At 38.0% G+C, this 13,078-nt stretch overlaps 1 protein-coding gene across 1 annotated transcript in view; it reads left to right on the top strand.

Moving 5' to 3' along the window:
- The window catches only part of ZNF385B (zinc finger protein 385B), a gene marked incomplete at its 3' end in the record, with an annotated part of 619,213 nt that overhangs the window by 504,075 nt on the left and 102,060 nt on the right, over positions 1–13,078 (top strand). The window contains exon 5 of the mRNA XM_006864058.1: positions 4,190–4,300. Within this exon, the coding sequence (XP_006864120.1) occupies positions 4,190–4,300 (111 nt within the window). The remainder of the gene's footprint in view (positions 1–4,189; positions 4,301–13,078) is intronic.

Here is a 13,078-nt window from a genome sequence, read left to right as displayed (position 1 = left end):
CATGCTTTCAAGAGGGAGCCTAGATCCAGAGGGTGCGGAGGAAGGTAGAATCTCCACTGAGTAGTATCCAATCTGTCTGGGTGGGGCTGATGAAAGGAGATAGGGATAGGTCTCTTGTGGTACAATAGTTAATAATTGTTATCAGGACTGACTGGAAGGGTTGTAAGGGTAGATATTTTGAAGCAAAAGGAAGGAAGTGGTTGACTTTGCAGTCCAGAAGCGGAGTGCCCTGGGACCATCAAGGGAAAAGAGCATAGGACGGGACCCTACCCAGAGAAACAGTGACACCAGAGATGAAGGCAGAGACAATGACTTGGAGAGATGGTGCTGCTGGGAACTCTAGACCCAGAAAGGGAGAGAGGGGCTGTGTGCTGACCACCAGGGGGCAGGCTTGCAGGATATACACTTTGGTTAGTTTCTGATGCATGGAGGGGATTGTAACTATGGCAATGAAACAATATATGATAGAAAGAATGTAATCCTAATGTTCTCCCATGTAAACTATCACAAAATTCACAATAAAACATTAATTAAAAAAAAGAGTCAATGACAGGAAACAAGTATTATGCATAATTATGTGATTTTTTTATAATTCGGGTTATGAATGTTGTTGTTAGTGCTGTTGAATCAGTTCCGACTCTTAGCTACCCTGTATAAGGTTTCTGAGGAGGACCTGGTGAGTTTGAACCACTGACTTTGGGGTCAAACCGACTTTGTGATCCAGTGCATTATCCTACAGTGCCACACCAGGATATGAATATAAACTACAAAAACCAATGGCTGTAAACGTTTCTACTGGAAAGTCATTAGTTTGCTTTCAGGTCAGAATGCTGAGAACTTGCCAGTCTTTTCAATTTCCCTTAGAGGGCAGAGCGCTCTCAGCCTTGGGGACATGGAAGGAATATTTTCAGGCACATGTGGTACAAATGTGACATTTGAGCAAAATTAAGTTGAATAAAAAATCACTAAAAACAATTATGTAGACACTTAATGATCTTTTTAAAAAAATTAAGGGGGAATTTATATTCAGGCAGGGGTTGAGACTGTCAAAATATCTTGGTTTACTGACATTTTGGAATGCATTGCCAGATTTATCTTTTTTCACAATGTTTCCATATTGTGGTATGGGGATTACTAGAATATGTACATTTATTTCAGGTGATGCAGGTTTTCATTTTTAATGTTTTCAAAATATCGATCAAAATGAGTAATGGGGGGAAAGTAAGTAGTACATTAAAACTGATTTCATGAATTTAATTGCTTATGTTTTCTTAAAGTCAATTTTAACTTGACCTAAAGAAAAAAATTAAGTTAATTTTAATAATGTAGTTGTACATGGATATGAGGCTCAGTGAGATAAGCAGTGGACTGCTAACCACAAAGGTTGGTGGTTTGAGTCCTGATGCTCCCGGGGGATATACCCAAGCCATGGTATTTTCAATAGCCTCATATGCATGTGAAAGTTGGGCAGTAAATAAGGAAGACCATAGAAGAATTTTTACATTTGAGTTATTGTTGGAGAAAAATATTTAAAACACCATGGACTGCTAGAAGAGCAAAAAATCTGTGTGGAAAAAGACGACCAGAATGCTCCTTGGAAGCCAGGGTGGTCACTTATTACTTGAAGATAAAACAAGCGCACTACTACTGAGTGGGACTTCATCTCTCATACTTCAGACACATTAGCAGGAGGGACCAGTCCTTGGAGATGGATATCAGGTTAGGTTAAAGTGCAAGGTCAGCTAAAAAGTGGAAGAACCCCAAGGAGATGGATTGGTACAGTGGCAGCAGCAATAGGCTCAAGCTAGCTTAATTAACAATTGTGAGGATGGGGCAGGACAAGGCAGTGTTTTGTTTTGTTGTGCACAAGGTCACTATGTATCTGAATTAATTAGACAGCACTTAAGAACAACAGCTTTCTGTTGTTGTTAGGTGCCATTGAGGAGACCCACAGTGACCTTATGCACAGCAGAATGAAACACTGCTGGATCCTGAGCCAACCTCACTACTGTTGCCACACTTGAGTCCATTGGTGCTGCCACTTGGCCAATCCAATGGGGGTCCTCCTCTTTTTCACTGACCCTCCACCTGACCAAACATGATATCCTTCTTGAGCGACTGGTCCCTCCTGACAATATGTCCGAAGTATGAGAGACGAAATTTGGCCATCTTATCCACCAAGGAGCACTCTGGCTGCAGTTGTTATGTGCCGTGGAGTCAGTTCCTACTCATAGCGACCCTGTACAGGGTTTCTGAGGCTGTAAATCTTTACGGGAGCAGAAAGCCTCATCTTTCTCCTGCGGAAGAGCTGATAGTTTCGAACTGCTGACCTTGCGGTTCGCAGCCCGATTCGTAACCATTATGCCACCAGAGCTCCTGGATAGATGACATCAAAGTATATGCACTTGTGAGTAAAACAAAGAACTAATTAGGATTTTACAACCTGACTCTTTGAGGTTTCCTTTGTCCCGTGGACAAATGAAAGGGTTTTTTTCTTTATTTTCATTTAATAAAATTTAATGCAATTAATCAATGGCCCTATCCAGAATGAACAAAAATCCTCAGATTTCCCAGGATATTTTATAGTTTTCTATTTTACTTTTAAAATGATCATATATGAAATTAACTTTTGTAGGACGTGTGTAGTTCTATGAATTTTAACATGTATGTATTTATGTAACTACCACTATAAAGATATAGAATAGTTCCATCACTCTAGAAAACTCCAATATTAGCATATTTCATTCCTGTTTTAAGTGTTCCAAACCACCATAACTGTTCTTTATAGTGGGAATACATTGTCTGTTAAACTTGTAGCAGAAAACAGACTGCTTTAATCCACTGCTGTTGAATCGATTTGAACTCACAATGACCCTATATAGTGTTTTCAAGGCTGTAAATCTTGATAGAAGCAGACCACCTCATCTTTCTCCCATGGAGCAGCTGGTGGGTTCAAACCTCTCACCTTTCTGTTAGCAGCCCAACACTTAAACCACTGTGCCACCAGGGCACTTTTGTTGTTGTTGTTGTAAAGTGTAGTTCAATCTGACCTTGACCTTGCAGTCCAGGGCACTATCCTGCTGTGTCACACCAGGGCTCCTATTGTATTCAGCAATTCTGTAATCTGACCTCTTTTCTAATGTTAAGTTCTAAATGCTAATATTGCACTTTGCTGATTTATACCGTGATCAGGGAGGGTACTCATTTCTCATCTCTATCAAATACCATCAACTAATCCTATGCTCAACTCTAACCTCAGGAGATTTCCTAGATGGTGTTAGTGAATCGGTCCTTGTTCATGTTACATCTGTTTATAAGGTAACACTTTGTTCATAGTCTGCATTGTACTTTGAACTGCCAGTTGTCTGATGTTAATGCTGGAGATTATTATCTGGAGTACACAAAAGAATCATTGCTAGGTCTCTCCTTTTATAGGCTTTGCAGATAGGAGTATTTCTTTTTCTGAGCATTTTAATGGCTTTGTGCCATTTTTTTTAATGGTTGAGTGCTGTCATCACTGAATAGTTCTCTGACTATGGATGGTACATGCAAACCAACGTGGTCAGTATTTAAACAAGAGATGCATATTAACCTGTCTACTATGGGCATTTAAGTGTGTAATTTCCAATAGAATGAATTTCCTTCTATAGTATATGAAAGATAGTGAACTATTTTAAAATAAAGATTAACATTTTGTGTCCTGTGATATGGACCTATCATTTATGACTTTGCCATAAATCAAAAGTTAAGTTTATTAAATATATTTTTAAGTCTGTAATAATTGTTATTGAGATCATTTGAGACCATTTTAAATATTTCACCTCATCTGAGAAAAATATTAATGAGTTCATGTTAACCCTGACCTTTGAATCTTAAGTTTTCTTATTTTATTATTCTTTTTAATATTTTTATTTAAGATTCTTTATATAGATGTAAGATACCTTTAGCTATGGTGATTCTCCTGTATTTTTTGTTTTATGATTTCTGACCAGTTGGGTTTTGTTTGTTTTTTTTTGTTCTTAATACTTGAAGACAAAATAAGTACCTTACTACTGAATGAAATTCATTATTTTCATCCATTGGAATCTAAAGTTCAAACAATCACGAAGAATACAGCTACTTTTATTTGTTCCCACTGTTGTCTGTACTTTGAAGTTATCAACTGACTCTTTTCTCATTTGCTCCTCAGATGGATCCTGTGCAAAAAGCAGTCATTAACCACACATTCGGAGTGTCCATTCCCCCAAAGAAGAAACAAGTTATTTCGTGCAATGTCTGTCAGCTTCGCTTTAACTCAGATGTGAGTATTACCTTTTGACTACTCCCTTTAGTATATCAAGCTGAAAGTCTGATTGGTCTGATATATACATGTCTTCGTATCTGCATATTTCCCAGCAACCACTCCGCTTGGTGGCTGGCTTGTTTCAGTTTGATAGACTTCATAGGGGGTGAATTAAGTTCAGTGCTAGAAACATGAGCAATAGATTTATTGTTGTTATTATTGCTAGGTGCCATTAAGTCACTTCCAATTCATAGCAACCCTGTATAGGGTTTCTGAGGAGTAGCTGGAGGATTTGAACCACCAGCCTTTTGGCTAACAGTCCAATGCATATCCTACATTATCACATCAAGACTCTGAGCAAGGTGGCTAATATAAAATATTAATATTTCTAAATGTAATCTGTTGCATCTACCATTTTGTAATCTTACCAATTATATTTACTTGTCAGAAATACTTGAAAGACAGAAAATATATTTTTTAGATTTTAAATGCAATGAAAAATATTTTGTAAATGATAAAAATGCAATGAACACTAAAAAAAGCCATTGTTATTACTTTTGATATCAAATAGCATACTTCATGTATGGTCCAGATCTTCATAAATACCTTGAAATTTATAAAAATTATTTCAAAATCTTGAAAATAATATACTATATATTATCAGAACATGAAAACAGTGGGAAACTTTACAAATTATTTGTCTGGCCAGTGTAACCATCCTGCTAGAAAGATGAAAAGAAACAAATATACATCGGTATCTTTTTTATGAAAGAAGATTTTAATATGTAAATATAATAACAGGAAAGCAAAATAAAAAAATAATACAGTACATCATTCTTTTTCTTTCTTTGGAAATCTCAGTATTGTCAGTATGTCAATTTCCTGCAAAGTGATCCATAGATCCAGTGCAAACACAACCAAAGTCTCAGTCAGCTTTTATGTAGAAATTGACAAGCTGGGTCAAAAAGACAAGTTTTGTCTTTTAAAAAGACAAAACTCTAGAATGGTCAAGGATCTTGTTAAGAAAGAATAAAGATGTAAGATTCAAGCTTCCTGATTTCAAATATTAAAAGGGTAAAAGACTTGAACAAACAGAAGAATAAATATGAATGACAAATAAGCACATAAAATGGTGCTCAGCATCATTAGTCATTAAGGAAATGCAAATTAAAACCACAATGACATATAACTACACATATTGTTGTTGTTAAGTGCCATAGAGATGGTTCAAACTCATAGCAACCCTGTGTAGGATTTCTGAGGAGCGGCTGGTGGCTTTGAACTGCCAACCTTGTGCAGTCTAGTGTGTATCCTAGAGTGCCACACCAGGACTCATACTTAGAAAACTCATAATTACAGTGGTCAAAATTAAACAAACTGGTAATAACAATTGGCAAGGAAGGAATAATTGGAACTTTCATACATTGCTAGTGGTAAGGAGATATGGTACAATCATGTGGGAAACAGTTTTGCTATTATTTATAAGAAAATTCTTAGTTATACATATTATGCATATTTCTCATAACCCAGTAATCCCACTTCTAGGTATTTATCAAAGAGAAATAAAAACATGTTCAGACACATGTGCTATTTATAGTAGCTTTATTGATAATTGCCCCAAATGAGTAGTGACCCAAATGTTCATCATCTAGTGAACAGAAAACCTGTGGGATAGCCGAACAGTGGAGTATTACTCAACAATACAAAGTAGTGAAGTTCTGAAACATGCTAGCATGTCGTTGATTCTCAAAAGTTGTATGCGAAATGAAAAGGCTATATACTATATGATTTCACTTATAAAGCTTTCAGGAAAAGCCAAAACTATTAAAGACAGAAGTCAGATCAGTGTTTAGCAGGATGGGGATGTAGTTAAGGAATTTATTAAAATGTGAAAACTTTTGGGGATGATGAAACTATTCTGTCTTGATTATAGTGATATATATAACTATTTATGCTTTTCTAAACACATAGATTTTTATATCTAAAAGGGGAATACTTATATAAAGTACATCTCAGTAAACCTGATGAAAAACAATGTGATTTGATCTAAGTGTAATATTTGGTAAAGAGAAGACTTACAATAGACTTAACTACTAGAGATATTAAATGATCGGTGTTTTTGTTGTTGTTAAGTGTCATCAAATCAGTTTTGACTCATAGCAACTCTCTATAGGGTTTCCGAGGAGTCTTGGTGTGGCACTTCAAGTTAATGCACTGGACTGAAAGGTCCATTTGAACCTCAAGATCTGCAGGTCAAGCTTACCATCCACTCTTCTGAAGCCCTACACAGGGTCGTTATGAGTCAGAACTGACTCAACAGCACTTATCAACAACAATATAGAGTTTCCAAGGCTATACATCTTTATGGGCGTAGAAACGCTCATCTTTCCCTTGTGGAGTGGCTGGTGGGCTGGAACCACCAATCTTGTGATTCACAGTCCAGTGCTTGTCAGATCCACCATACTCCCCATTAAACTATAGTGGTGGTGGTGGTGATGACTGTATGCCGTGAACTCAGTTCTGACTCATAGCGACCCTATACAGTGTTTCTGAAGCTGTAAATCTTTGTTGTTAAGTACCATGCAGTCGGTTCTGACTCATAGTGACCCTGCATAGGGTTTCCGAGGCTGCAAATCTTTACAGGAGCAGAAAGCCTCATCTTTCTCCAGCAGAACAGCTGGTAGTTTCGAACCGCTGACCGTAAGGTTCGCAGCCCGATTCATAACCACTACGCTACCAGAGCTCCATACAGGTGCATAAAACCTCATCTTTCACCCATGGTTAAACTATAGTTGTTGTTGTTGTTGTTAAGCACCATTGAATCAGTTCCAAGTCATAGCAACCCTGTATAGAGTTTCCAAGGAATGACTAGTGAGTTTGAACCTCCATACTTGCAGTTCAAACCAACCTTGTGGCCCAATACTTATCCTACAGTACCACTCCATAGTAGGGCAGCTACATTTAAGCCATAATAAATTAAAGGAGTCCTAGTATAGGATAAGCACTGACTTGCTAATCAAAATATTAGCTGTCCAACCCCACCAGCCAATCCTTGGAAACCCTATATAGGGTCACTATTGGACAGTGAATAAAGAGGATCGTAGAAGAATTGATGCCTTTGAGTTGTGGTGTTGGAGGAGAATACTGAGGGTGCCATGGACTGCCAAAAGAACCAATAGATCTGTTTTGGAAGAAGTGCAGCCAGAGTGCTCCTTGGAGGCCAGGATGGCTAAGCTTCGTCTCTCCTACTTTGGACATGTAGTCCGGAGGAAACAATCGTTGGAGAAGGATGTCATGCTGGGTAGGGTGGAGGGTCAGAGAAAAAGAGGAAGACCTCCAACGAGATGGATCGGCCAGGTGGCATCATTGATGGACTCGGGGGTGGCAGCGGTGGTGAGGTTGGCCCAGGATCGAGCATTGTTTCGTTCTGCTGTGCGTGGGGTCGCTATGAGTCGGTTCCGACTCGATGGCACCTGACAACAACAACAACATGAGTCAGAACTGATTTGACAGCACTAAAGATAATAAAAAATAAGCAGAATAATAAATATAGAAATAAATCTAAGTACATTTAACAGTTTTGCATAGTTATTATCCAAATTTCTACAATTATTTAGAGAAATTAAAGTTTCTATGTTGTTTTAAGTGCCATTGAGTTGGTTTGGACTCCTAGCAACTCTGTGTAGGGTTTCCGAGAAGCAGCTGGTAGGTGTGAACCACCAATGTTGTAGTCCAGTGTATATCCTATAGCGCCACACTTAAAAAAGAAAATGTTGACTCTGTAACTGATCACTTATAAGTTAACACTCACATAAAAACATGCTTCATTTTAATATTAGTTCTTCACCATAACAATGCTAGATGTTGAAAACATCTCAGAAAACATGCAAACAAATTAAACAGTAAAATGGAAAGAAAAAAAAAAAAAATCAACGTTTATCCTTCCGCAGATTGTCTCAGAATCTGAGCCAGGTCAGTTGCTCTTTATTTTCTGTATTTCATTCATTGAGAGGCAGCATGGTATAAAACATTGGATTGTGAGGGCTTGAACAAGGATCCAGAACTTAATTCTGAGCTTGGTAAAATCACTTCACAGCTAGGAGCCTCAGTTTCTTCATCAGTAATAGGGCTGGGGAACCTTTAGTCTGCCAAAATTTATAACATCATTTGCAGTGCATACAAAATTATCAAGTTAAAAATTAGCATGTTAAATTGGTCAAACATTTAATTAACTCACCCCTAACTTGGAGTAATGGTGTGGCACTGTGGGCTAATGCCTGGCCTGCCAAGTTGGTTTGAACCTTAAGGTCGGCACTTCAAGCTCACCAATCACTCCTTGGAAACCCCATACAGGGTTGCCATGGATCAGAATTGACTCGATGACACTTAACAACAACAACAATGTGGAGTTCTAAGAAGTTCTGGTAGCATAGTGGTTATGAATCGAGCTGCCAATCCCATGGTCAGCAGTTCGAAACTACCAGCTGTTCCATGGGAGAAAGATGAGGCTTTCTGCTCCCATAAACAATTACAGCCTCTGAAACCTTATGTAGGGTCGCTATGAGTTAGAACTGAATCCACAGCACATCACGACCACCAATATGGAATTCTGGTGTGGCACTGTGGGTTTATATGCTGAACTGCAAAGTCAGTTTTAACTACAAGGCCAGCAGTTCAAGCTCACCAGCTGCTCCTTGGAAACCCTATACAAGGTTTCTGTGGGTTGGAACCAACTCAGGGGCACTTAACAGCAACATTGTGATGGCTGGAATTGTGGTTGCCTTGGCAGAACCAGACCAAATGATTTAAGTGGCCATATATGGCCCGTGGGCTGGCTGTTCCCTACCCCTGCTCTATAACATGACCTAAAATAGACTGCATGATCTTTGGGAGAACCATTTTCGTCCTATGTAATAATTTCTACAGCATTTCTGTTAGGAGGATACTTCCATCTTATAGATGGAACAGTATGATCCCAAAAGGGTGACTAGGAATTCTGCTTTTTATTTGGGTAATGTGGTAGGAGAAACAGGTAGTGACAATCTATTACTACTTCCTAAAAGAATTCTGGGACTAACTCTATTTAATTTTAGCGATTTTCTTTGTACTGCCTTGTAGAGACACGACAAATATGCTCACATGAGTATGTGACCACTAGTTTTCTTGTCACTGCTCAAAAGCTCTATTGATAATGGAGAAAGAAATTAAATTTCTGAGTCATGGCTTAGACTCGGCAGTAAAGCCACAAAATCTGGATGGCAAATTCACAAGTGTGACATATCCATGCTCTCAATGTTTACTAATGGTGCTATAATCTACATAGTGGAGCTCCGAAATGAAGCATTTTTTTTGGGGGGTGGGGGGAGAGTTTATTATTTTATAATTATCCTATTTATATTTAACATAAGAATTAAAAAGATGCTCATCCTTATTTTCTTTAATAACATTTCTAAATCAGACTGAGACTGAACTGGCTTCAGTCTTCAATGTAGAAAATATGTTTATTGAAAAATCTGGAAGGCAGATTTGCACAGTAAACAAACTTTTTTTTAATTTTTAGTTATCCGTTATCCATATCAAATGTACCAGGGTAGACCTCATGTATTAAAATTCAATGTGACCTAGTTTAAGCATCCCCTAGCCCCTTTTGTCCAGTTTTTATCATCTCTGTAAAATTCTGCTGTTGGAAAGCAAAAGGCTACAGCTTTATTTACACAATACACTGTTATGTAAATGAGCAAGCATTAATCACAAACATTTCCCAAATGAACCTTTACAAATTAACACCATTAACTTTGCCAGGGGGCAGGCATTGCAGTCCAGGAAAAATATGTCTTTCCAGCTGAGTTCCAGCCATTTTCACAGATATGTACCGCAGCCCAATTTCTGAATTTCCCCTTTGCCATCATTTCTTATCTATTGTGGTGTAAGTTGAGTGCTGAAGGAAGAGGTGGTCCTAAGCCTAAATGCCCCTTTCTTTTCCATTGAATGAGTGCACTGTAAAATGCAATATGGGCACAAATTGGTAAGCCTAAATCTGAATCTTTACTCTTTAGCTGGAAAGTGCCATTTCCAAAGTAAAACCTTGCCAGGGAAATAGCTCTTCCATATTATCTGTTACTGGCTTTGAATAAGACTTTTGAACGTATTGGGTTCTCAGTGTTCATACAAAAACACCAGCACCTAGAGCTAACATACATTTTTTAGATGTTTTTAAAGCTAACATTTCTGTCTTTGGACAAGGTTGAAAGTTGGCAGGTCCCAAATAACATCTCATTTACATATTAATGTCAATCCCTTGGAGAACAGATGCAGAGACATGAAGGAAACTGATTTTTAAACAGCTTCTTACACAAAATCAGGACAACTTGGGTCTCTTAAATGATTAAAAGCAAACATTATCTTTATTTATGATCTTTATTATCATTAGCTCAAAACACAGTTAACCAAAAACAAAGTCTTAATATAGAACTGGGTCCTTCATAGGCAAATGGAAGTGCATAATGACCTTTGAAATCGAACAGTATATACTCTACTTCAGGGATTGACCCCAAAAACTGGGGCTTCATCAGTAAAATTTCAAATGATTGAGTTATGGGACTCAGTGGCTCTCATTACTCATTTGGCACTAACCCATTTCATATTTCAATTTGCTGTATTATCTTCTGAAGAGCATCGTAAACTTCAAATCACTTATAATTCTCATTTTTTTTTATTTTACCTCACTTTGTGATGACTCTAGGTTTGTGATTTCATTGTTTTTTGTATAATTTTTTGGGTTTTGACTATCCATTATCACTATCTCTCCATTTTGATCCACTGTTCTTTTTACTGCACTCTGTTTCCTCACTTCTGAAGGTACAAGGAGATTACCTCATGACTTTCATTGATTTACATTAGACTGAGTAAGTGCAGATGCAGAGGAAATTAAGGGTTTGCTTAAACATTAAAATTGGCAGAGTGATCAACCATTTGTGTGAGCATTTCTGTAGGTGACGTGGCCAGCCCTCTTTATTTTTTTACTGTAAATCTGTCTGAATTTTCAGAAAGTACAATCACTCAATGATCACCCCCAATTCCTATGTGAGTACAGTTATTGTGTAACGGATGTGTCTGCAGCCCACCTCAGTCTGTATCTTGTATCTTGTCATCATCATAGCAGTTTCCATTTGGATAAGGTCATTTAAGTTGGGACCTTTCTATCTCTTTCTTTGGTTTTTAATTCTATACCTATTTCCTGATTTCTTTAGCCGTTAATGTAATATGACAGTACAAACTCTCATCTGCTTTGCATAAACAAACTGTCCCCATTCACCATCTGCCATTTTTGAGGCCTCAGTACTGTCTTTTCTGGAGGCCCTGGCATTCTCTGTCACCTAGCGGAGATCTCAGCCGCCATGATGTTACGGAAGAACCATAACTTTGATTCCCACATAAACTCTCTCCTCACAGTCTGGGGGTTGATGCTCTGTCTCCTGTGGCCACCAGACCTTTCGGCACCTCTCCAACAGCTGCCAGGAGGCAGTCATTCCCTGAAGCAGCTGTGATTCCTTCTCTTAGTAGCCAGTAAAAGCAAGAAACAGGAGCCCCTCCAGACACTACGTTTCAGGACCTCCCTTGCAGAAAAGGAGAGGCACTCAGCTGCAAGGGCACCAACTTGGATTTTTATGAAGCATTAAGTTTTTTTCTTCGTCATTATGTAGTACTCTTCTAGTGGATTGCACATGTTGCTATTGGCTGCCTAGTGCTTGTTTTTAACTATAGAAATTGTCTGCATATAATCAGTGCTTCTCTTCCTCCGTGAGCTGTGTTCTCCTCTAGACCACAGCCTTCCTCCTTCTTCGTTCTCTACTATCTTCTCTTCTCCCTCTTCAAATTTTTGGGTTTTTTCTTTTCTTTTTCTTCTTTCTCCAACGCAAAAGTTTATACTATTTTCCCTGCCTTTCTTGGGTGTTCATAGTGTTTTTATTAAGTTTGTTTTAAGTTTAATAACTGGATTCATTGCTTTAAATTTAGAGGTACAAAGGTACTACAGTTGAAAAAAGGAGCTCTGGTAGCACAGTGGTTACAAGTCTGGCTGCTAACCTTAAGCTCAGCAGTTCAAAACTACCAGCTGTTCCACGGGAGAAAGATGAGGCTTTCTGCTCCCGTAAAGGTTTACAGCCTCAGAAACCCTATACAGGGTCGCTATGAGTCGGAACTGACTCCATGGCACATAACCACCACCACACTTGAAAAGGTAAATGAAAACATGTAAATGTTTTCATTAAAATTCTGTTAAGAAACAAGTTCATTCTTGTATTTCCTAAAAATTCAGATACTCTTATCTTAGATGATTTATTACCCAAATTGATACATCAGAGAAAACATTGAACATTTCATCTACCAATATTTGCCCTAGTCCACATCATCCCTGTCACATATATCCAACATATATGCTTTCACATGTTCATTGTACAGGTAAATGCTTTCCTCTTCTATGTGTACATATATAATCACTGCCTTCCACCCAAATACATTTGCTTTATGAAACCTATTGCTATTGACATCATTCCAACTAATAGCAACTCTGTAAGATAGAAAGAATAAAGCTGCCTTGCAAGGCTTCGAAGGCTGTAATGTTTACAGAAACAAACTACTACATCTTTCTCCTACTAAGCAGCTGGTAGGTTCAAACCACCAACTTTACAATTAGCAGCCAAATGTTTTACCACTGCACCAAGAGGGCTCCTCTGGGGACAGACAGATAACAGCTCTTTTATTTGTATATATTTTTACTACATTTATATATCTATT

This window comes from Chrysochloris asiatica, unplaced genomic scaffold (genome assembly GCF_000296735.1).
Source record: "Chrysochloris asiatica unplaced genomic scaffold, ChrAsi1.0 scaffold00059, whole genome shotgun sequence".
Taxonomy (NCBI): domain Eukaryota; kingdom Metazoa; phylum Chordata; class Mammalia; order Afrosoricida; family Chrysochloridae; genus Chrysochloris; species Chrysochloris asiatica.
Note: the sequence above shows the minus strand (reverse complement) of the source record. Positions and strands in the feature narration are given on the sequence as shown.